The following is a 25,125-nucleotide window of genomic DNA, read 5'->3' as shown; positions in this document are numbered from 1 at the left end:
AAGCCAATATACCCAAAAAACTTCAACAATATTCCTGCTTATTTGTTTTGTTGATTTAATCCATATCCATTTCCAAGTTTTTAATTTTGTTTTCCTTCTGGTGCTGATGCTGGCACTTCAGCACGAGACACATGACTTATTTCACCTATTGTTTTCCCTTGGTGCTTCCTCATTTGCCATTGCTCTCACAATGCAGGTGACATGACAGAATTCCCAGGTAAGGCTGATTTGTTTGTGAATTTAGCAGTCCTGTACGAGTTCCATGTTGCCTCGTTGTATCTGTGTGAACCATGGATACAAGTGAAACATCTGCAGGCAATTTCTTTTGCATGAGGCTCTTCATGAATGTTATGTTGTTCTTTTAGAACTTGTCTGACTTCATGGACTACAATGATTCCCCCCCCCGTGTTTTGCAAGCTATTTTGATTTCTCTTTGTTTTCCAGTAGTGCTAATCCTCAGACAAATCCAACCCCCCAACTAATGTCTGTTCAGGTTAAATGTTCTTGCAAAATGCCTGGTTTGCACTGAAGCTTTCCAGAATTAATTCACTTTTAATGCCTCTCTCTGCCCGCAGGTACAACCCCCACAATTCATATATGGGATGCCATGAGCAAGCAAACCCTTTCCATGCTGCGCTGCTTCCACACCAAAGGGGTCAATTACGTCAACTTCAGTGCCACTGGCAAACTTCTGGTGTCAGTGGGAGTCGACCCAGAACACACCATCACCGTGTGGAGGTGGCAAGAAGGTAAAACCCAGGGGGAAATCGTGTTCCTTCAGCCCAGCAGAGCTGTGCACAATGATTTGCTTTGCCTTTCACGTCTTTGGACTTCTGTGTCCTCACTCTGAGTATCCCAGCTAATCAGGTAAAAATGGCAAAGGGCTAGAAAATATGGGCAAGAAGGTAAGTTTTAAACATTTATGGTAAGTGGAAATTAAGGAAAGAATGATGCTTAACATAAAATTACATGAAATTAAGGAGAATTACTGCTTTTCTTTCCTAAAACACTTGAAATACTATGATGGAGATAGGCCTTTGGGAAGTAATTTCCAGAAAATAATTATCTTTGGAAATGGTAGAGGGGAGAGAAAAAGTGCCTCAGCCTATTAGTGTGTCCCTGTGCATTTTTCACCAGATGATATCCAACATTTCTCTTGTGTTCTCACTGACCCAGGAGACAAATTGTGTTATGAAGGCCTTAAATCTGCATTTCCTAAATCTGTGGGATACAATGGAATAACCAGGGACCTTGGGGGTTGCCTTAAGATGTTTGATACACTAAATAGTGTTGGGATTTGCAGCTTTCAGCATCTGGGATCCAGATCTCTAATCCAATACCAGCTCGACTTATTTGATAAAATCATATCAGATTTTAATTTCTCAGGTAAATTCAGCTTTATTTTTATGATTTCCTAATTAAACCAGGGGCTAAAGTTGCCAGCAGGGGTGGACACCTGGAGAGGATCTTCGTTGTGGAGTTCCGCCCGGACTCCGACACTCAGTTCGTGTCCGTGGGGGTCAAACACATGAAGTTCTGGACCTTGGCTGGCAGTGCTTTGCTCTACAAGAAAGGAGTCATTGGTTCCATGGAAGATGCCAAAATGCAGACCATGCTTTCTGTTGCCTTTGGAGCAGTGAGTTCAAATTACCTGCTATGGGATTTTAGGTTACCTTTGTATTAAACCTGCAAGGGTCAGTTGTCTTTGCTGAAATCCAACCAGCACTTGTTAGTGAAATGTGGATTTAAAACCTGTGCACCTTGAGATCCTTCCTTAAATTTCCTGAGCACAAGTGGCTGAATGTCTTCTGTTAAGTTTTGTGCACACCTACTGCCCTGGCTTTTATTTTTTTTTTGCTGGTTATTTAGCTGTTTAACTTAAACCACGATCTGTTACTTTGTGTATCATTTTTTCTGCTAATAGTATGTGGTGTGACACATGCCAGTGGTGCCACCAATGGTGACAGTCCATTGTGGTTGTTAAGGACTTGTAAATTTAATTTAAAGAATTTTACTTGAAGCTGAACAAAAACGCCGAGGTGTCTGTTGTAGCAGAGGTTGCTGCTGTCTGTTGCAGAATAACCTCACCTTCACTGGTGCCATAAATGGAGATGTCTACGTGTGGAAGGATCATTTCCTGGTCAGGCTGGTGGCCAAAGCTCACACAGGACCAGTGTTCACCATGTACACGACTCTGCGGGACGGGCTCATTGTCACCGGAGGGAAAGAGAGGCCGTAAGACGCAGAATCTTCCTAAAGTGCCCAACTTCTGTCTCTCTTGTGTGGTTTTTGTTTTCATTATTTATCCAGCACCCCAGAGATAAACGGTCTCTGTGCTGTAGCAGTTTCACTCTCAATTTTGCACAACCTGCCCAGATGGCTCAGTAAGTGAAGGACTAAAGGAGGACACTTGAGGGTTCCACACACGCATGTTCCATGCCAAGGACACTCTGAACCTCTTAGGGATTGGTCCAAACACCTGGATAAGGTCCTTGTTGCCTGAGCTCCTGCCATAAGTGGAGTTTTCTTCATTTGTTAGTTCTGTCAAACTACAGACAGCCTCTCCCAGTGGAGATGCTGCACGTCTTGGGGTTACCACAAGTAACATGTTTGCCAAGAAACAGAGGTTTGAGATAAGTGACAAGAGAACAGTTTGGTTTGTACAAATTATGGTGCTGTTTAAAACATGAAGTGTGAAAGCATTTAGTTTTTTGTTATTTACTTCTCATTGCATCATAGAGAAGTGTCCTTATATAGAGTGGAGGGTGGATCAATGTATGTTTTGTGATTTAAGCAGAAAAGTACTGGTGGGATTGGTGGGATTTCCATGTGCAAAGGAGCCATCCAGGTGACACCAGGCCTCCTTTGCAGCACGAAGGAGGGGGGAGCAGTGAAGCTGTGGGACCAGGAGATGAAGCGGTGCCGAGCCTTCCAGCTGGAGACCGGGCAGCTCATCGAGTGCGTGCGCTCCGTGTGCCGGGGCAAGGTGAGCAGCGGCCCTTCCTCCGGGGCGGCAGAGGGCACAGCTCAGCTGCTTCCCCAGGCACAGCGGAGCACAGCTTCCGCTGGTTCTTTCAAAGTCACAAAACCCCCACTGGGAGTTACTGAGAGACCTTGAGCTTTGGTAAAGTGGAACACAGGAGAAATAATGGAGTAATTTGACTTGCTGCAGTCACTCCTGAGCAAGTGTTTAAACTGGAAATGAGAAAGGAGCACGTGATGCTGCACAGGATGGACCTGTCCAGCCGACCGCTCCAGGGATGGTCTCTGTTTCACTTTGCCTGGGAATCTGACACATTCCTTGATAACACCACCACTGAAGAATGTTGTTTTGTATTTCCAATCCAAGTAGCCATTAACCAATTCCAAACTTCCTCTGTTTATGCTTTTTCCAAGTATTTGCTAAGAAAGCCCTGGAAGTTTAAACCATGGCAGTTACTGTTACACTGACCATCTGTCTCCACTCTTTTTCTTTGGCTACAAACAGGGGAAAATCTTAGTGGGAACGAAAGATGGAGAAATCCTTGAAGTAGGAGAAAAAAATGCTGCCTCAAACTTGTTAATTGACTGTCACATGGAAGGGGAAATCTGGGGCTTGGCAACTCACCCCTCCAAAGACATATTTATCTCTGCAAGCAACGACGGAACAGCCAGGATCTGGGACCTGTCGGACAAAGTGAGTACCGTGAACGTAAAGGTGTGTGATTAAAAATGAACATTTTATCCAAGCATCCATTTTCCACCTGTGCCTTTGAGCAGCCCTGGAATGAGAGCAGGATTTTGCCTCTGTCCTGAGCAGGGTTTGGTCCTGTTTTGCCCCAGTTCTTGCCTTGCTGTGAGCGCAAAGGCGAATCCTTGCTGTGGGAGAGGTGCTGGGCTGTCCCACAGCCAGCACTCCCAGAGGAATGCGGGGATTCACCAGCACACCTGCCCTTGGAGTGCCTCTTGTTGGGCATTGCTTATTTTAATCTAAATCTGCAGGCTGGGGGATCAAGGAGGCATTTTAATTCCATGTTGCCAGTCCGGGTGACACAAATTGTGCTGTCACACACAGAGCCCCTGCCCATCATTCCACCTTCCTGGCAGGCATGGATCCCTCCTCTTCAGAGCCTTCCTTTGGAGCTCAGCATGTTGCCTCAGGGGTTTTTCCAAGTCAGATTGACTAACAACAACCATTTTAAAAAATAACGAATAAAACATTAATTAAAAAACACCTAACAGGAAGGTTTCTGCTCATTTTAGCCAGCATAAACCTTTTCACAAGGTTGCTACCTGAGCTGACAAGGATAATTTTTAATGAGGAAAATTAATATATTATAAATACAACCAGCTAGGTGAAAATGTAAGAGCTTTCTAGGATGTTTTCACATATCCAATGAAATGGGAAAGCTCTGTGCCAGTCAGCAGTTGTTGCAGCTGTCAAAGTCACCTTTGAAACAAAGTAGGAAATTGGTTTTTCAGCTCTTTCTGCTAAACAGACCTTCGTCTGGTGTGAAACTGGATGTCACCCTACAAAATAATGCAAACATGAAGCCCCCATCTGAATCACATCTCGATTTTGAAGTCTGCTTAGTGACAGATGCCTGGTGGGATGCGAGTCTCGGTGTGACATTTCAGGTTTATGTTTAGAGGGAAACAGAGATGATTTGTTTTGAATTAAGTGAGTTTTATACTTTGTGTTTGGAAGCTTTCCGTGTGCTGGGGAGGTGTGAGCCTGTTGCGTGTGTCCCCGCAGAAGCTGGTGAACAAGGTGAGCCTGGGGCACCCTGCGCGCTGCGCCGCGTACAGCCCCGACGGCGAGATGGTGGCCATCGGCATGAGGAACGGAGAGTTCGTCGTCCTGCTGGTCAACAGCCTCAAGGTGTGGGGCAAGAAGCGGGACAGGAAGTCTGCAATTCAGGACATCAGGTAGGAAGTGCTCAAAATACATGGCTCTGGCTCAAGGAAATGGCCATCGAGCCCCAGGTGCATTTGCAGAGGTTTTCTTAGTCCATGTTTGTTGAAACCTGTGTGAGCTGGAGAGGGGCATTGTGGTGGTGCATGAATTCAGTTACATCTACACTGCACAGCTGTGATTATGGGAATTAATTTTCCAAATTGCAGTTTCTGTCACTGACTCCCAGAGGATTAGTGTCACTCTGCACACTGTGCTGTGGCTTTATGTGAGTGCAATATTAACATCACTTAACTACAAACAATATAGAAGAGAGCCATGGAATGGTCTAGGTTGGAAGGGGCCTTAAAGCTCATCCAGTGCCACCCCCTGCCATGGCAGGGACACCTCCCACTATCCCAGGTTGCACCAAGCACCGTTCAACCTGGCCTTGGACACTTCCAGGGATGGGGCAGCCACAGCTTCTCTGGGCAGCCTGTGCCAGGGCCTCCCCACCCTCACAATATTCCTTCCCAATATCCCATCTAACCCTGCCCACTGTTAGAGATATCTTTAGTCTTCCTCTGCTGTTAAGCAACAAGGTTTCATTTGAGTTCTGTCTTGCTGTCAATAGAAGGCTTTTCATGTTTTCCAGTAAACAAAGTTACTGTTAGCATGAGAAACAAAATCAAATCTTGCACCAAAACAGGCAGTGACATCCCCTCTCCATGTTTCATTGTCTAGAATCAGCCCAGATAACAGGTTTTTGGCAGTGGGCTCACAAGAACATACTGTGGATTTTTATGATCTCACTCAAGGCACAACCCTAAACCGAATTGGCTACTGCAAGGACATTGCCAGTTTTGTCATACAGATGGACTTCTCTGCAGACAGCAGGTATATCCAGGTATGTCTGGGATAGCCCCTGGAGTGCTTGGATTTATTGTGCCACCATAAGGAGATGGAGGCATGAGCTGTGCTAAGAGCAAAGCATTATCCCAGGTTAATGGAACAGGTACAACACTGAAAAGGAAATTGTGGATTATAACCATGCAAAAGCAGTTCTCTTCCTCCCTGAGCCTGGGATGTGTGTGAGAGCTGGGTTAATTTGGGGGGTTTCCTTTAGAAATGTTTCCAATTTAGTAAAATTGGGTTGAGATAAAGTAAAGTATAGAAGTGAAAGAAAATCTGTCAGCTCTGAACACCTCCTTCCATCATCATCCTGTGACATTGTTATTCCTTCATATGGCATATGTTGAATTCCAGCTAATGAGGAAAAAAGAGAAGTGTTATCCCTAGATGTTTAATTCCTCATAAAACCTGGTGAGACTGCTGGAAATCTTAAAGAAAAATATGTTATTTATAGCAGAGCTTCCAGGCTTTTCCTTTTCCACTCTCAGGTATCCACAGGAGCCTACAAGCGTCAAGTTCATGAGGTGCCACTGGGAAAGCAAATCACAGACCCTGCAGTCATAGAGAAAATCACCTGGGCCACGTGGACCAGGTAACACCCAACGAGAGCGTGGGGCCAGAACTGGGACCAGGGCACAGGTTTGAGTGTGGAAACGCTGACATGTCCCCAGGGCCTGGCAAACCTGTGAGCGCACCCGGGCTCTGCTTCCTCAGAGCTCCACCTGACGCCCTTGGGATTTTACACACAGCTGTGGCTGTTTGGTGTCTGTAGTAATTAGTGCTGTGCTAATTACACCAGGGGCTGTCACAGAGCCACAGTGGCTAGTTGCCACTTGTCCCTGGCCCCTCCCATGCCTCTGGGCCCCTCCAGGCTGCCTTGTCACACATCAGCAAACACCAGCAGCACAGAAGGCCTGGAAATGTGCACTGATTGTGTTAAGGAGTTTTGAGTGTCATTGGAATACATTTCCTGATGTGGATGAACACAGGCATCTCCCCCCAGCATTGCAGAACTGTGGCTGTGCTCTTCCTGTGAGAAGTGGGACAGGCCAAAGGGAGAGCTGACAGTGGGTGAGAACCAGGCAGGGCAAGGAGAAGGTAAATGAGAATCCTCCTACTCTGACTGCTCTGCTGGCATAAAAATCTGCCCCAAATTCCCTATTCTTGAGGACTCCTGACAGCTGGTGGGAGGGGCAGACGCCTCAGTCAGTGACTCTGGGTAAATGATTACAGAGAACTGAAGCCAGGGGCAGAACACTGATTTCTGAGAAAGAGTCGACATCCAGACAAGCATTCCCTCATTCAGGAGCTCATGGCTAAGGGAACACTGCACTCAGAAATCCTGGGGGGAGGCTCACAGACACCAGAGCTGCAGAAGATGCTGGCATAGAATGATGGCAATGGTTTCATGGGAAATAAACCTCAGGGTTTATGGATAGAGATTGCCTTAAGAATCACACAAAAATGATGTGTGGCCACGATGCGCTCAAGGCAATCATTTAGAGGGGACAATTTTATTTTAAATGCAGGGATTTTTTATTCTTGAGCTGTGTTGGCTCAGCACCCTGTGGAAGAGCAGCAGCAAGTTAAGTCTTACGGTCTAATGTCTTTTATTTACCTTGGTTTTGGAACAGCATTCTTGGAGATGAAGTCATTGGGATCTGGCCACGAAATGCAGATAAAGCAGATGTCAACTGCGCCTGTGTGACCCACGCTGGCCTGAATATAGTCACGGGAGACGACTTCGGGCTGGTGAAGCTGTTTGACTTCCCATGCACAGAGAAATTTGTAAGTGCCTGTTTTATTTTCATCTGAGCAGCTTTTGCTTTTCCCAAACTCCTCAGCACCAGTTACAGCACCCAACCAGCGTCATCCATCCCTGGGAAACTCCTACAGCATCCAAGCTGCTTGGGCTGTCCCCTGGGCAGCTCCTACAGCATCCAAACAGCACAATCCATCCACAGGCAGCTCCCACGGAGTGAAAAGGCCTCGGGCTCAGGATGGCTGTGGGCACAGAGCTGTGCCTGGTGCCATCCCTGAGCTGCTGTCCTGTCCCACAGGCCAAACACAAGCGGTACTTCGGGCACTCGGCACATGTCACCAACATCCGCTTCTCGCACGATGACAAGTTCGTGGTGAGCACCGGAGGGGACGACTGCAGGTAACTGGGGCCGGAGTGGGGCACGGGGAACAGGAGGAACAACACACACAGAGACAGAGCCAGTGCCAGTGCCAGACAGATGGAGACTGAGACACACGCACACAGGGACACAGCACACAGAGCCACACAAACACAGACACACAGGGCCACGCACACGGACCAGTCACACACACACACACAATCACACACAGCCGCGGTAATGTGACACACACAGACACCCCCCACACATGCACTGCACATACACAGTGCACAACCACAGTGTGCACACATGGCCATGCAGTGTGCTCACGCAGCAGGCGTGGATACACACAGTGCACACACACTGTAGCTCCACAGTGCACACACAGAGATGCACAAAGAGAACACTGACGTGCACGGTGCACACACTGCACACATACACAGTGCACACACACACAGGACACATTCAGACACAGTAAACACAGCCCCTAGCTGCAGAGGCGCACACACAGAGTGACAGTGTGCACGGAGTGTAGTTCACACACACACAAACACACAGAATGTATTCACACCCAGTGTGTTTATCTTCCGCTCCTGTCTCACTGGGCTGTGCTGAAGGCCGATGCCTGCTCTCCCTCCTGTCTCCACAGTGTGTTCGTGTGGCGCTGCCTCTGAGCAGCCTCTGGCTGCTGCTGTCCTGCCCTGGTGAGGGCTGCGCTGGCTGGGACAGCTGGGGATGCCCCTCTGGCTGCAGGAATCCCAGCCCTGCTGCAGGCTGACATTTCCAGATCACTCATCCCAACGTACTGACAAGGAATGGGAGCTGGCGTTGGAAAGCCTGACGCCCTTGCGAAGGAAGCTGAGGTTTGAAGGGTAACCTGGGGATCCCAAAGGGATGAACAGTTCACTCACAAAGCTGCTTTTGCCTAATACTGTGTTGTTCAAACCATGTCTGAAAAGGGAGAAAACATTGACAAAAGACTGGGCCCTTTAATTTCCAAATTTGTGGCTTGAACAAAGTTCAAGAAGTGGGTGGGTTTTAACCACACCTGCTTAAAACTCCAATTTGGTGCACTCAGTAAAGCTGGGAGCATTTAACGAGCAGGCTGGGGAGGGGGGAGGCCACCCTTCAGCTTTCATTAATTGAAGGAGCAAAGTAACTTTTTTTTTAAGTCCATTTTGTTTTTAAATATATATACTTGGCAGAATTTTCTATCCATGAAGTGCCTTGGAATAATTTTCTAGTAGTTCGGGCGGCAGCTTTGCCTCCCCCCACCTGCTTTCCACACACGGTGCTATGACTCTCACCCAGAGGAGGGCTAAACCATTCTCACCTTTTCCAGCTGGGTACTTACATTATCCCTGTTTTCTGCTTGGTTTCTATACCTTCACAAGTGAATTCCCCACTGTTTTGGACAGCGAGCGGCTCTGTGCTGTCAGCAGGCCAAAGTGACAGCATTCCAGTTCCTGGGCAGCTGCTCCTGCAGCCAGCAGAGAGTGCAAGCTGAACTCCAACAGTGAGTGAGAGGAGAGGGTTTGGACAGACTTGGTTCAAGACATTTTAACACCAAGACTGAGGGAGCCATTCCCCAAGTGTTCCTGCATGCTCCCCATTTCTGGGAAAATGTGCTTTACACTCCTACAGGCAGTGGCCAGCCAGAATCTCGGCCTGGTAGGAAAGCCTCCATCAGTCCCTATTTCCTGTTCTGGAGGGGCATCCTAAGCCTCCAAAGGAATCCCTGGAATGTCCCTATAGCAGGGCTGTGTGTGTCCTCCAGCCAGTCCGTGCTGCTTGTAAGCAGAACATAAAATCCCCAGTACCAGGAAATGCAGCTTTTTTTTTGGGAAAAGTTCATCCTGGCTCACTCTGGCCTCCTCTCCCCATCCCTGCTTCTCCCTCACCCCAAACAGCGCCTTGTCCTGGCCTGGGGGACAGCTGACACTGTGGGGAAGTGGAACCACAGACAGATATTCCCAAAAGGCAACTCAAGCCCATCACTACTTTTTTACAACATTTTGTCAAAACCAAAAACTCAAGGGACAGTGGACTTGGAGAAAGTTTAGAAAGGAATAGCAGATATGGGCAGTATCGAAATCTGTATTTAAACTATTTAAGATTCCAGGCATGGAACAACATCCATAGTTTGGAATTACCTTTCTTAATTAAAAGAAATAAAGGCCAAAATAAACCATTTAGACTTACATGTAGTCTCTGAAAAGCAATAGTGCTTTAGTCCCAGTTCAGGACAATAGGATTTTGAACCTTCCTGCCAGTCCGTTTCTGCTGCCCACCTCTGCATAGAAAAGTAGCAAAAACATCCCATTAAAGGAGTGGATTCCTGTTTAACACACAAAGTGCTTCAGCAACCTCAAAGAATCACCTTTTTTTTTTTTTTTACAATTGAATTTATTAATGCCTTATATGACTATACAGCAGAGCAGTTTGTCAGATACACAGTACGAGTCCCTATGCAGTCTTTTTTTTAAAGAAACCTTCGGGATCAAATCCTGTTCTGTCAGGTGCTGCCATCAGTGGGCACCTCTGCCTATGTTGTAACCACTCATGTTTGCCTTCCTTCCGTGTTGATTGTATCCCAAATAAAACCAGTTGTGTGGCAGAATGAATTAACCAACAGTGATGTGAGAAATATCTTCAAGCAATAGTGTCTGTCAGGAAAACACTTACGGTTTGTATGTTTCTATGGTCTGGCTTCCTGTATGAAATGCTCAGAAGTGATGCTGTATTTCACGGTAAACTGAAACAGTAATGCATGAATTTGTATTTTTCAATGGCCAAGAAGCCATTCATTTAAAATCTGCATCTCAAATAAATTTGTACACAAGTTTTCAATATCCAGCTCTTAAATCAACACATTGACCTGGAAAGATTACTGGGACTTATTTCCTTCAAACTTGAAAATGGCATTGACCACTCCTGTCTCAGAAGTCCAAGAACCCAACACCCTCCAGAGCTCCCTGGGACCCTGGAGCTGCCCCTGAGCAACTCCTTCACACTGCAGAGAGAGAAAAGGGACCGTGACAAACCCACCCTGCACCGCGCTCTACTCGGACACTACTGCCACCACCATGGACAATGGATATTTATCACAACGACCTTCAAATAAACACAAATGTATTAAACTTGCCTCAAGAAAGCCAAATACCGGTCTTATTTTATGTCTATAAGCTTTATTGATACTTGGGGTTTTGGGGTTGGTTTGGTTGGTTTTTTTTTTTTTTTTTGCTTTTTTGTTGGGTTTTTTTTTTACATTTCACAATGCATTCCACAGACTTAGTTCAGTACAGCTCAAACTGCAAGTGTATAAATTTTCACTTATCATTTCTTGCATAACAGGACAGGGCTTTAAGTTTCCAAACAACATTTGCAGCATTAGATACTCGGTCCACAGATTATCAGAGTCTGAGAGCTGGAGAATTATTTGCTCAAGATCAACTACTGTACGTTTGTGCAACAAAGTGTATGCTGTAACTTTCTTTTACTCTATGTGGAGGTTCTTTGTTCATCTCTCTTTTGTTGTTTCCAACAGATGCCAGTGTTTACAGAGACTTTTTAGTTTCTCAAGCTTGTGTGCTCTGGAGCTCGTCCAGGCCTCAGTCAGTTCTCTGAAGTACAAAGCACTGTGGAGCAGCTGAAAGATCTAAGCTTTGTGAAACACATATATATATATTGGCAATTGATAAAACAATAAAATCACAATACAGCTATACTCATACCAAAAAGGCAAGATTTTTCAAAACTTGCTAAACTGGTATATTCTTCTAAAACATCTCATTTTAGAAAAATCTGCATCAATCTACACAGACCATACACAGTGCACAAACTGGGAAGTGTTCTCCTCTGCCCCACCTGCTCTACACCTCCGGAACGCAGCAGGAACTACCTCTGATGAAGCAAATGTACAGCTGTCTCAGTCGTTTGTATTAGCCAGTGCTGCACACAGGATAAGGAAAGATGATTAGTTTTAGATCCATACATAGCAGCTTACAATACTTAAGATGATGAAACACATGGCAGTCAAAACAGTTATTTTTCCTCAAACACTGCGTTGCTAAAAAATAAAGATCTGTGAAATTGCACTGCAATGTCAAGGGGTTTGCTATTCCCTGACCCTCCCCGTGTAAATCCAATGAGTATTTTTCCCCCTTAAAAGATGAACTTCCTATTGGTAAGTTGCTTCAGGCTTCTTTTACTCAGTTTTGCGCTTCAACCCCGGGATCTTTGCTTGGATCCTGAAAGAGGAAGAAGGAAACAGACAAAAGTAAGTTTGAGTAACAGACAAAAAAGAGAAGGTTAAACACAATCTTAGAAACAGCAACATGTGAGAAGAACCCTCACAACACACAGTTTTTTCCTCAGAGCCCAATGAAACTGCTGAGCTCCTCACTCCCTGCCCTCAGCTGCACCTGCTGAGGGGCTCAGGTGCCACTCATGGGTTGAAATACACAGATTTGCATTAGAAATAATAGAGGCTCATTTCCTAACCAGTCCAGACTTAGAGACCTCTTAGACTCCATGGCCTGGCACATGGAGAACACATTAGTCCTAGACAGGAGTGCCACATGTGCCAGGCACTGTCATCAGTCCAAAGGGAAACAAATAAACCCAAACCAACTCACTTGGCCATGGCATCTTTGACATTCTTGTTCACAAGTCCCAGGTAATGGTCAATTTGGGCCTGGAATAGAAGCAGACAGAAGTTACAGTCGAGTTCCCCCTTTGCAGCCTGGCAGAGTCCCACAGAACTCTGGGGCAAGTGGGAGCTCAGCCAGGGGTATTTCCCAGGGTGATGCCAGAACTCCAAGAATGCACCCACCAGAATCAATCTCTGGCTTCTCCCTGGTCCATCAATCCCCAGTTGCGGATGCAGGGCTGGGCCCCTCTGGGCCCCACAGGAGCAGCAAAAGCTGCTTAGCTGGGCTGGGCCAGGTAACCAGCTTAGGCTGCAGCCTGGCCAGAGGATTGAGCAGCTTGGGCTAAGCCCCACACACACTGTCCATGCTCCTGCCTTGGGGCTCCAGGGCTCCCTTTCCCCGTGGGGGAGGAGCTGGGGCAGGACGCCATGAGGCTTCACCATCTGCTCCTGCCTCCCCCCAGTCCCCGCCCGGCCCACGGCGGCCTCGTTGCTGAAAGGGGAGACAAACAGCTAAGCCAGAGCTGGCTCCCCCCTCCTGTGCAGTGACCTGCCCAAGATCAGCCCTGGCCATAATTTGATCAAAAGCATTTTACTTTGGCTCCTTCTTCCCTCCTCCTTTTACATGGGAGTCTCTCCCTAAGAGCAGCACTGGACTAGACCAAGCAGCTCCCACCTCCTGTTTTTGCCAGGGCTACAAATTCCACAGAGCTTTGGGACACCAATCCTGAATAGCAGCCCCAAGAGGTACAGCAGGATTAACACACCATACCCTGTGCTGCTCCAGTCCTGACCAAGGCTGGACCAGCAGAAAAGGCCTCCAGGTTCATCCAGCCTTTTCCAGGACTTTTTGCTGGGGAAACTTCTTCCACTTCTACCAAGCAGGAAAAGGGAAAGCACACACAATCTGAACTTCAAACTGAACTAGCTTTCCCTGGCCCTGGCTCCTGGGTAAAGGCCTATTTTAAAAGGCTTTAAATATTTCAGAAGACTGAAATTAATTTTAATTAATTATTTGCTTCTGGTTTTGCTTCACCAGAGCTGATTTTATGAAACATTTAATGAATTCTATTAAACACTCACCTGATGTCTCTCATAAATAACAGGAACACTGAAGAGCGAAATCAAAGCTGGAAAAGAGCACGTCACATGTATAAATATTGAGAACAGGGATGGTGTTCAGGCAGAACAAGAACTGGTTTCCACACCTCAGCATGTCTTGCAAAAAGGTACAAGAACAAGGAGTAACTAAGCCCCACGCACCAATTGTTGGCCAGTAAATTCAATAATCCCTGTTAAGGAGAGCCTGGGCTGTTCTCCAGGTCTCACCACAGTACAAGTCTGGTCACAGGCCACTTTTTCACTGTGGGTTATGCAAATTCTTCCCAAAGGCTGCTCAGGCATCAGTTGGTTCTGACACCTGAAGCCAGCCTGCTCTGGGATACAAGAAATTAAATCCTGCAGTGGGACAGGGCCACAGCAAATCTTGCACTTCCTCCAAAGCCCCAGCACAGCAAGGACATTCAGGGCAGGTTGACCCTGACATGGACAAGCACAGCAAACCTGCCTGTAAACAGTGTAATGTCTGGATACCAGCAATCCCAAGGAATTCAACAACACAAAAGTACCTGTTCTGTTGTGTTATCCAAAAAAAAAAAAAAAAAAAAAAAAAAAAAAAAAAAAGGACCTAAAAGTGCAACATCTTAAGGCTACAGATCAGCCTCCCAGTGTTGACCAGACCCCACTACTTTCCCAGGGTTATTTTGTGTGCCTGGTGTGTAACACAATGCAAACACTTACCCAGGATCAGTAATGTCAGACCATTGAACAAGGCACCAACATAAGTGAAAACCCACATCAACACTGCGAACTGCAAGGGAAAAAGAGCCCGTCAGCACCCAGTCTGTGACCAGGACACCCCACAGTCTGCTGTAAACACAAACTAACCAGCCCCAAACTGCACTTCACCCCTGCACAGCTCCTGTAACCAGAGCTGGGTGATGAGATGGCTGAAGGATTCAGTAATAGGATACGTGGCCTCCTGCGTCCAGGTCACGGGGCTGAATTCAGCCCGAGTCAGCAGTGACCAAACACTGCCCTGTGCCTTCACAGGGCACTGCCAATTCCATGGTGAGGAATGATGGGCAAACACAGTTCCTACCTCCCATCCTCCAGAGAGAGGAGACAGGCCAGGCTAGGAGAGGCCAAAGAGCTGCTGCACGACAGAGCCAGAGAGAAAGGGGGTCACTTGTGTGTGTGGTGGCCCTGCTGCCACCCAAGTGCCCACCCACCTGCCCAGCCACGCTCTGACCAGACCAGGCAGAGGCTCTGTTTCATCAGGAAAAGCCCATCTGGAAGGTAATGGGCTAGGGTGGGCTTAAAAAAACCCAAAGGCACTTTGGATATTATATTGGATATTATATAATAAAAAAATTTAGGAAAGAGAGGAGTCAACAGTGCTCCAGCTGGCTCCAGGTCAGAATCAAGCTCAGAGGCAAAGACATCCCTAAAGCCCCGCACTGCCATCACTGCTGGCTCCCTATCCCAGCCCCGTTCCCCCTCCCTGCTGACAGCACTTGTCCCGCTCCCAGGGGGACACAGGCTCTGCTTCCCAGCTCCACACAAAAGTCTGCCCACGTTTAGTGCCAGGTGGAGTGTCCCAGGCACACCTCTGACCTATAGCAGTGGGAAGGGGCCAAGGGCTGCCAGCTCTATTTTGGGGCAGCATTCCTCGCAAGGAAAATCAGCCGCTTTCTTCTAGAGTTGCAGGGCTGGTGAGGAGCTGAGCAGCAGCCAGGAACAGTGGCTTTCCCAGTGTTTACTCCTTGCTCTGCACAGAGCAGAGATCTCCAGCCCCTGGTCAGCTCTGCACACAGGGTTGTTTTCCAGCAGAACCCTAGACAGGCACCACAGGAAGGCTGGCACTGGCACTTGGAAGGGCAGACCTGGGCACAGTGAACAACCCAAGGTGGAAACACTCCCAACAGCAGGAGCTGCACCCAAGGAAAGGATGGGTACAGAGTGCTGGCGAGGAAAACAATGCACAGTGCAGGACTGTGGGCGTGGGCCAGGATGCTGGTAACCGGCCTGCAGCCAAGGTACTCTGAACTTAGGTATCCCAACATCCAATTTTAGCTTATCAAAAGATGTAAAATACCCAAACCAAACAAAATCAACAGCCAGCAACAAGATAAGGGCATGACAATCAATACAAGTTTAATTCCATGATCCCCACAATGAAATCGAGTTGACTTCAAGAGCTTCACTCAAAACTGATCCTGTTCAAAATTCAGGTGCATTAACTGCAAGTGATGCAGTTCTTTATCTGTCAGCACTTTTGAGATGTGACAAAGGAGCACCAGGGAGGGGCACAAAGTTAACCCCTGGAGAGGCTGCACCATTCCCAGCAGCTGCATTCCCACTGAAGGATTCTGGCAGGCTTCTCAAGGAAAATAAAGCAGATTTTACTGAACTCCCTCATGACTGATTCAAACCCTGGCCTAGTTCTGCCCTGCAGAACTCACCTCCAGGTGAGCCTGGAGCCAACCTCTTTGCACCAGGCATTTTAACGGAGCAAACACTCCCATGTGGGTGCAGCACGCCCCCAGAGGGACGAAAGGCACCAGCTTGCACTGGGCAAAGAGCCCCTGAGCGTGTGATGGTTCACAATGGTTCTCTTGCATCCCAACAGCTTTCCATGACCTGCTCCACATGGACACAACTCCTGAAGCTCAGCACCCCCAGCCAGCTCAGCAGCCAGCAACACTGCTGATGATTCTGCCCAGGGCAGAATATGTGAGTTTACGTAAGCACAGGGGTAACAAGACAAATCAATCCCAAAGTCCAACAATTATCAGAACTCTCCCATTTAGTGAGCATTAAATTTATGGTTCAAGAAAGAGCAAAATCCAGGAGTTCACACTTGACCACACAAGCTTTTCTCCACCCAAAGTCTGTCCAGAGCAGCATCAGGGTAGAACCATAAACTGCTGCATGTGCAGGTTTTAATCCCCTTTACTTGCTAGCACTGAGTGGGAGAAGGACCCTGATCCCACAACTTCTCTCCCTGCACCCTTCTGACACTTCAGCTCTCCCAGGATTATCCATCCTGGAATCCATCTCAATCCCACATTTACCTACTGGTCCCTATTTTCTTTTTCTTATAAATGATGCAAACCCAGACACGCTCAGAAACACAAAAAGGCTTGCCTGAAACACACCTAAGAGACCTTTACAAACACAAAAACCTTCCCTGAAACATCTCTAAATAAAGCTCTAAGACAAGAAAAATAAGCAGAAGGCAGCCCAGGCTCCACCTCCTTCCAGAGCTGATACTGCCCCTCCCATCCACTTGGGGTGAGGGGAAGCTCAGGAGCCAAGCTTGGCCTGACCCTTCCAAGGACATGTACGCCAGCCAGTGAAAGCCCTGTGTGGATGATGGACTGAACCCAGTTTTGCCAGCCAGAATGGGCAAATCCAGAACAGCCCCTGCACCCCTTCTCTACTATAGAATACTCAGAATACAGCACAGAGCTCTGTTCCTCAAAGCCTCAGCTGAGCAAGTGCAAGAGCAGCCATGCCAAGTGCCAGCACAGCCTTTACCAGGACAAAATGCAGCTTCTCCTGGGGCTCTGGCAAGGGCTCGTCTGGAATTACTCCTCAAGAGCTGTGAGGAATTTCTCCTTGTGCTGCATAAATATTTAGAGTCCATTTTAAGACTTCCCTGACTGAAGCATTGTTTAATAAAGAAGAAAAGAAATCTTAACAAGACAGATTTTACAGTCAGAACTATTACACACAATAAACTGACCTGCAGACATTTTCTACATTAGAGCTCTGTAACTTGAATTATACACAAACATGTGGTTTCCTATAGTGAAGATGTTTAAACTACACAAGCCAAGGTATTTTTATTTTTTAAACCAGGGCCATTATATTACATAAGACCCCGGAATCCCAATGTTCTCCTCGAGCACAAACTCTTCAAAATCAGTAACTTGTGCTGGTAAACTGTCCTGACATTCACTGGTTCCTGATAAAGGGCTGTTTCCAACTACCATAAATTAGACTAATTAACCTACATAAAACATTTTAAATGTCAGAAGGAGAGAGGGGAAATGAATTAGTTCAGCTGAATAAACACATCTTTCCTATGGACTGTAGTATTTTAAGTGATTACAGTGCCTTGAAGACATTCTGGCTGGAATTAATTCTGCTTCTAACATAATTCCTCCAGAAGGCCTTGTTTTTAGACCAGTGTTTAGTGGAACAGCAGTTGGCTGCTCACTGCAATGGGTTGGGATCTCTACACAAACTGTGAGAAGTCTCCTAACTCAGACCAAGGCACAGATCACGAAGGGTTTAATCAGAAGCACAAGCGACCTTGTGATTCTGAGTTTTTCTGTGCTGTTGATAATCAGATCCAAACAGGACTTAAGCAGCAGCACTATTGATCATGTCTCAAAAAACAACCAGAAAAGGAATGCACAACCAGCTCCTAAAAAGCCTTTTCCTGCAGAGCCCTTTAGGAGCAGGGAAATTATTGTACAACCCCCAGGCCAATACTCCATCTCCTCTCTCCCTCCTGAGAAAAGAGATCTGTCCCGGGAGCAGCAGAGCCCCCTTATAGCTCCCGCCCCTCCTGCTGCCAGAGGGAACTGCCTCACTGCAGGAGCCAGCAGGGCATCAGGTGCAGCTTTGCTGGCACAAACTTTGTTTAACTTGGAGCATAATGAGAAACTGGATCTACAAACTCTGGGTAAGATCCCGAGATCTGCCTGCAGATTTCTATTGCACAAATACAACAAGGACTTGGACAGCCTTCCTGGTTTTCCCCACATTTCACAAGGAACCCCTCCCCCAACTCCACAACAACTCAAAGGACTTTATAAAGCACTAAGTAAGGGGATTTACTGCAGGATAAATGCAAGTTTTTTTTCAAGAAGATTAAGCAAACTGAAAAAGAAGTGGACAACACACTGTACTAGGTAAAGGAAGAACCAGTTTCAAAAACAAAGAAAGGCGGTTAGAGCTTGAAAGGAGAGAATATAATTCTCCCAGAACAAAACTGAAGCATTTTCAGCCAATTCTTTTATTCTGGAGGGTTTTTTTGGTGTCATTTGTTGTTTTCTTTCTTTTTTGGTTACACTTTGTTTAATTTATTACTATTCTTCACAGTCAGTTGTGCTCTGCCACCCTCAATAAATCCCATTAAATTCTACATGGATGTACTCAAGCTGTTACACAGCACTGCTCACACTGGGTAGAGTAATTTGCAAACCCCATTTCAGTAATTCCCATCACTAAAAGCAGCAGCTTTCACTCCCAAACCCAGGGGCTGGAACAAGTGTCCACCTTCCCAGTAACACACGGGCATTGCTCAGCCCCCACTCTTCCAGCAGAAGTGGAACAAGAACTCCTGTTTGAGACAGGGAGCTGTGCACTAACCACAAACAGAAAACCAACTCCAAACCAGGCTGGGGCAATCCAGCCCAGAGCCAGGTTTTCCAGAGGGACACACACATCAGCGACACACCCCCAACGCCCAAGACTGGAGCATGGCTTGTTTTTTCAGAAGATTCCTGCTGTGAGAGGCACTAGCGAGGAGCTGGAACAGGGAACTGCAGGCAGCCACAGCTTATTTCTGCTTTCCATTCGTTCTCCTGCTCTGCCTAGGTGCAGATCAAGCTATCCTTTACAGCTACCCCTATCACTGCAGGCAGCACTCGATAGCCAGCCCTGTGCCAAACACTTCCACCAACAAACTACACCTCGTTATTTACTTAACCAGAGCCACTGTTCATTCTGCAAGGAGCAGCAGGCTTTGCTAAGCTGGGTCAGCAGCAATGTCCTCCCAGAGGCAAACTCACCTTGAGGGAATCCACCAGGTCATCGACGAGGAAGAGGCGCCGCAGCTCCCGGACGGTGCCGTTCACGTGGCCCAGCACGACGTTGCTGTACTTCTGGATGAGCTCCTCCGACACGGCTACATCGGAGTCCAGGTAAGCCCTGCAGGAGAGAAGCCTCACTGTAACAGCGCTGCAAACAGAGCTGTGGGTTAGATACAGTATCACTAGAACCTCCTTTCTGCGTTCTAGAGAAACAAACTCCACAGTGCGAGGAATGCTGAAAGGACAGAACAGAACTAACTTCAGGTATTCTTCGTGAACCATTTTTTTCTCACTGCTACTTACTCAGTCACCTGCACCAGGCAGAAAAGGTGGGCAGCCTAAGACAAGGAAAAAAAAAAAAATCCTACAAAAGCAATATATCCATTTCTGCCCCTGGAAGGCCCTTGTGGAGTTACCATTAAGCTGTAACACACTATGGCACAAGAAAATGGGCTAAATTCCTCATTTGCTAGAAAAAATTCTTACAGCTAGTGAGAGCAGTTCTTTTACATAAAGATATAAGCCCCTATCTGGTTATGTGTTCTTTCCACTCCACTGTCACTTTTATCTGTAATTGTAGTGGCTATGGCAATTAGGAGTCTTTAAACAAAGTATAAATTAATTTTCTAATGTGCATGCTGGAGGCAGAAGGAGCAATGCAATCATTTTACAGTTGTTAAACTTTGCTTAGGGGGATTCTGCTTTGGGGTGATTTTGTTTGGGCTTTTTTAATAAGAAAATGACATACATGGGAGCGTTGTGCAATTTAAGGCAAAGCTAAACATGACCTTGTGGCAAGTCCAAGACAAATGAAAATACTTCAAATGGTGAATGCAGCAATTGGCCATTTCAGGGCTGCATTCTGCCATCCACCCTTGGCTTCCATCTGCTCACCCTTCCCAGCTCATCCACAGAATACTCAGTACCTGCATCTAAAATCCAATTGTTCTCATGAGATTTTTCAAGTAAAAACACCCTTCTTGTAGCTAAGCTATACAGAAAAAAGTAAGCAACCAGGTATGCTGGGCAAGAATGTCTGGAAGCTGCTCAAGAATATCAGTATTTTCAGAAATAAACTGCAGAAAGAGCACAGGTAGAACAAGTTCTGCTTGTTCCTGCTAAGAAAAAACTTGAAATTGTTGTTTGGATAATGAGAAGCAAACGAGATTTCAACTGGGAATATTCACCCTGACGAGGGGGTGTTTTCTCCACAGAGTTTTGTCCCACAGACTGGCTTCCACTGGAAAAGGAGCCACTGCACGTGGTCTGGGAGGAATGGAGGGAAACCTACGGAAACACTTTGCTTTGCCTTACAAAAGATGGGAAGAAGGGAATACCACAAAATTAGTAAGAGGGCTGTAGACAGAGGGGCAAAAAGGACTTTCTGAAGGCTGCAAGGAGAGACTGAGCCACTTCACTCATTAATAAAAGGGAACAGGAAGGCTGGGCAGAGTGGGACAGGGCTGGCAGGGAAACAGGAAACACACACTCCTACAAGTCCTCCAACACAGATTAATAAAGTTTTGTTTCTCTTAAGAGGCAGCTCTGCAGCAGTGGGTACCTGCATCCTGTCACTGACAGGGCAGCCTTGCAAGTGGGGAGCACAGCTACACTGCTGCACACCAAACCACACGTTTTAAGAACATCCTTAAAAAACCCTTGTCATGGTTTAAACCCTGCTACATTTATTCTGATTTTTCCATCCCTTGTACCAAGCCCTCAGTCCATTTTCTGTATTTATTGTATGACTCCTGAGAAAATCTGAAAGCGGGGAACACATTTTTCAGTGCAGAGTCTTGTTACATTATTATGCAACATCTTCCAGCACGAGTCACCCACTGCTTCTGGCAGCACCAACACTGCTGCTCTCCAAAACTACACACTTTTGCTCGATTAAAAGAAAAATCTCACCTGAAGGGGTGGCCCTCATCAGACTTCTGGATTGCCTGGATAACTCCCTTGTATATCCTAAAGCTGATGGTGACAGAGAGCAGGGCCAGGGCAATGTAGGCTGTGACGCTCACGATGCTGAACACTGTTAATGAGAGCAGCAGGAACAAGCTGGCTCCAAACACCACCCCGGTCTTCTTAATGTCTCGCCAGTAAAGGAGGTCAACAACTACAATTTAAAAGAGGTAAGAAATTAGAACAAGACACCTTTTACAGCCATATGAAGACAGTAAAATTTCATTATTCACTCGACTGCTGAGAGTCACCAAGAGTGGAACTTGCGAACCCCCGCCAAACCAGAGCTGAAATCACAACTAGAAATAGGCTATTTAGTACTGGCTCTGCTCTGGACTTCAGATTATTGGAATTACTGCTATTAGGACTACCTCAGATGCAACCGTTCAAATTTTAAACCAATGCTGCCCTTAAAGCAATGTCAGAATGCATCTCTTCAGCTACTGTGCTCTGTTCTGCACCAGAATCACAGCACTTTGTGCTTCATTTCCTCTCATTGTCGGGCATTTTGTGGAGGTCACTCCCTGGAGAGATTGATTCCAATTCCCCTGTTAGGACAGATGACAAGACACCAGCAGATCTCCAAACCATTGTATCTTTCCAAGCCTGGTAGAGGCAAAGGCACTGCTCAAAGACTCATTAACAGTTCATTTTGTTTTCTTTTGATGAAAGCATTCCCATGGGAGTTTATAATGTTGATTATGGGTGACAGACTGAGCCATCAAGAGGGAATACACTCCCTGAAATGTCAATCCAGGCTAAATCTACTGTGCTCCAATGCAGAAGACTTCATTTGCAAACCCCGTTTAGTTTTCCTTAAGTGACCCTCATTAGAGAACACAATATTATGCCATTTTTAGCATCACTGTTCAAAGCAAACTACACCCTTGCACAAGGCGTAGGTAATGACCTGACACACTCATTGCAGAGCAGCAATAACCTACTAGATAAAGAGCTCAAGATGAATTACAGAAACATTATTACTGTTGCACTGTCCATTTAGTAATCCTGCCTCATCCTAAACATCAGCAAAATTGACTGCAAAACAGTGTACCACAACTTAGAACAGAGTCTTTGTCTGGATGACTATAAAACCATTTAAAAGTAGAATTTGTCTATTATTTCTTGCAGGATGAACACACAGTCATGCACCAACATTCAACACTTGGTAACCTCTGCAGGGCAAAGTCTGTGAAACCCTTTTGTAGGTACAATATGACAAAGCCCCTGGGGCTGGGGTGTGTTTTTCCAGACTTTCAAGAGCTGAAATCCTTTCCAGTTATTCCCACAGGGAAACTGTACTGCATAGCAGGAAAATGAAAACCACAGTCAGAAACTTAAAACGTACCATAATGTAAAGTCTCTTACCCCGATATTTAATTCACATTTCAGCAGAAGTTTCCTGCAGCCTCACAGACAGAGCCAGGTTACAGCTGCACCAACACCTTCAAATTATCACAGACCAGAAGTGCTGTGGAAGGAACAGCCCGACCGCTCCACCACTATCCATCTCGCTCCTTTCTTCCAGCCTGGCTGCCTGTGCTGTGCCAAAACCATCCCAGAAAGCCAGGAGCCAGCCAGATCAGGGCCTGGAGCTGCCACCATGTGACTGCACAAACATATGGGGGCAGAGATAGAGCGGCATCGCCCGGAGGCGACGCTCCTGCTCTCCCCAGCATCTCCAATCCAAACTCCTCCTCCCACTGCAGCCCAGGCCCCAAGCAATACAACTTTTCCTTAGCATTTGTAAAAATCAAACAAACAAAATCAAGTCATTGTAGATCTCCTTTTGTGTGGGTTTCGATCCCAAAATCTAACTTTTTCTTTGGGTTCTTTCTTTGCTTCCGGACACAAAAGTGTCTCTACACACCTTGCATTAAGCATCAACAAAACCATGAGATTGACCTAAGAATCCTTGTAACCAGTAAACCTAAACTGAGCTCCAAGGAGCCTCAACACCTGGGTGAGATCTTCACAACCAGTCTTGCCAAAACCAGTTGATGGATTTTGTGCTCTTAAATCATGTAAGGCATCTTTGAAAAAAAAAAAAAAAAAAACAACCAAACAAACAAAAAAAACCCCAAAAACCCCCAAACTCATTTATTTTGGAGCATTTGCTGCAAGCACTGAAACTGTGTTTATTTTTAAACGTTGCAATTTGAGCATCCATGCACTCGAATTTGGGGCTGCCCCTGTATCAGGTGTCACATTCAGTATGAGCCCTGCTCCTCTCTGCCTGCAGACAGCATTATTTCTGTAAATGAGCTGCTCCCTCCTCTCTGCACAGCTTTAAAGCTGTGGGTTCCTCCCGCTCCATAGGAAATCACTTATCCCATGCATTAATGCATTATACCAGTTATGGGAAATGTAAAGAGAGTAATTCATCTGTATGACAGTTCCAGAATGCCAGAAACAAAGGTACATTGCTGGAATTAAAGCACACGGCCAAAAGCTAAATGGCCTTTAGCGACCCATCAAGTCTTTTGTTCTCGGTAATCAGTAAGAAAAATCCTCACGCCAGGAGCTCCTGGGTCAGAGTTAAGCTGCACATAAAACATTTTTCCTCATTCCATCTTCACTCCTTTCGGAGAACGAGCAAACAAGTTCCGGCTTAATGGCATATGGATCTGGTTTCATCCTAAATTCCTCAAAGGAAATTCGGTGTTTAAGTCACTGAAAAACTGCTTTGTAATTTTGCAATCCAAGAAAGCACATTATACCACTGATTTGTATTCTCCCATTGATCAGAAGGAGGTTATTTTCATTTATTTCAAAAGGAAAAGATTGAAAGCATTACTAGAAGCAGCTTTCTGGCTTTAATTTACACACGAGATATTCACAGCAGATTAAAAATAAAACCAGACAAACAAAACCCCCAAACCAATTCTCAGCAACAGCCCCACAATGTCTTTCCTTATGAAAACTGTTCTGAGCTGCATTCTATACAATATGAAGTCTAATAAAATAAATAATACTAATGCACGTCTTGCAGGCCTATTCTAAAACAAGAACAGCTGCCTACATTTGGTAAGCACGAACTGTCACTTGGCACGTCTAAAAATAGTCCCGTACCATCCGTGCCTTACATGCACAACTCATCCAGTTACATTTTGCTTTTAAAGCAAGTGCTGCGATAGCTTTGGCACTGTATTTCTTAAAGTCTTTTCCTTTCAGATATTTAACTTAAAACTGAGCAAGTCATACCGGGGTTTGATGACAAAAACAAGCGGTCTGATACACTTAACCTGATAATCCTTTTTTAAAAAACTCTGAACCAAGAAACTGTCTTTTTTTTCTTTTGAAAGAGAAGTTAAAAGCGAGACCTACGAGCGAGTTGAGCTCACGTGTACCAGAGAAAACCAGGAAAAAGGGACTAACCCATTTTGGCATCCATCTTGAGCGTGCTGCAAGCACCCAGCCCTGGCACGGCTCCCTCCCGGCGCTTTCCACTTCCTGCGAGGGCACTCGGAGGTCGGAGCTACGCAACCTCCGCCCGCTGCCATCCCAAATCCAGCGGCAGCCGCCCCGCCAATGGCTGCGTGCGCGCTAAATCCTTGGAATGCAGCTGCGGAGCCACGGGCTCCCTGCACAATGAACAACTCCCCTCTATCCAGTATTTACAGCCCAACAAACGCCGGGCTTCAGCGCCGAAGAAAGGCTGTTTGTGTCAAAGGGGAGGGGAGAGAGGGGAAGAAACACTGTGTGATTTACGGG

General features: G+C 46.3%; 2 protein-coding genes across 16 annotated transcripts in view; one reads left to right on the top strand and one right to left on the bottom strand.

Annotated features, from left to right (window-relative positions):
• The window catches only part of EML6 (EMAP like 6), a 90,609-nt gene extending 79,544 nt beyond the window's left edge, over positions 1 to 11,065 (top strand). For 7 of the 11 annotated variants that reach the window (XM_048297021.1, XM_048297028.1, XM_048297024.1 and 4 more), the window contains 12 exons: positions 197 to 217; positions 576 to 749; positions 1,428 to 1,636; positions 2,078 to 2,235; positions 2,872 to 2,986; positions 3,488 to 3,676; positions 4,688 to 4,908; positions 5,618 to 5,780; positions 6,274 to 6,377; positions 7,420 to 7,573; positions 7,846 to 7,946; positions 8,555 to 11,065. In XM_048297021.1, coding sequence (XP_048152978.1) covers positions 197 to 217; positions 576 to 749; positions 1,428 to 1,636; positions 2,078 to 2,235; positions 2,872 to 2,986; positions 3,488 to 3,676; positions 4,688 to 4,908; positions 5,618 to 5,780; positions 6,274 to 6,377; positions 7,420 to 7,573; positions 7,846 to 7,946; positions 8,555 to 8,579 — 1,634 coding nt within the window. In that variant the 3' untranslated portion in view covers positions 8,580 to 11,065. The remainder of the gene's footprint in view (positions 1 to 196; positions 218 to 575; positions 750 to 1,427; positions 1,637 to 2,077; positions 2,236 to 2,871; positions 2,987 to 3,487; positions 3,677 to 4,687; positions 4,909 to 5,617; positions 5,781 to 6,273; positions 6,378 to 7,419; positions 7,574 to 7,845; positions 7,947 to 8,554) is intronic. The other 4 variants (XM_048297026.1, XM_048297031.1, XM_048297030.1 and 1 more) reach the window with 3 other exon arrangements.
• A 369-nt stretch (positions 11,066 to 11,434) lies between these two features.
• Positions 11,435 to 25,125, bottom strand: part of RTN4 (reticulon 4) — a 40,442-nt gene continuing 26,751 nt past the window's right edge. For 4 of the 5 annotated variants that reach the window (XM_048297032.1, XM_048297034.1, XM_048297035.1 and 1 more), the window contains 6 exons: positions 21,358 to 21,565; positions 19,426 to 19,564; positions 14,357 to 14,426; positions 13,640 to 13,686; positions 12,543 to 12,601; positions 11,435 to 12,155 (listed from right to left, as the gene is read on the bottom strand). In XM_048297032.1, coding sequence (XP_048152989.1) covers positions 12,113 to 12,155; positions 12,543 to 12,601; positions 13,640 to 13,686; positions 14,357 to 14,426; positions 19,426 to 19,564; positions 21,358 to 21,565 — 566 coding nt within the window. In that variant the 3' untranslated portion in view covers positions 11,435 to 12,112. Of the gene's footprint in view, positions 12,156 to 12,542; positions 12,602 to 13,639; positions 13,687 to 14,356; positions 14,427 to 19,425; positions 19,565 to 21,357; positions 21,566 to 24,789; positions 24,821 to 25,125 lie in introns of those variants that run through there. The other variant, XM_048297037.1, reaches the window with a different exon arrangement.

Source organism: Corvus hawaiiensis, chromosome 3, assembly GCF_020740725.1.
Source record: "Corvus hawaiiensis isolate bCorHaw1 chromosome 3, bCorHaw1.pri.cur, whole genome shotgun sequence".
Lineage (NCBI taxonomy): Eukaryota > Metazoa > Chordata > Aves > Passeriformes > Corvidae > Corvus > Corvus hawaiiensis.
This window is presented reverse-complemented; position numbering and strand designations above follow the sequence as displayed.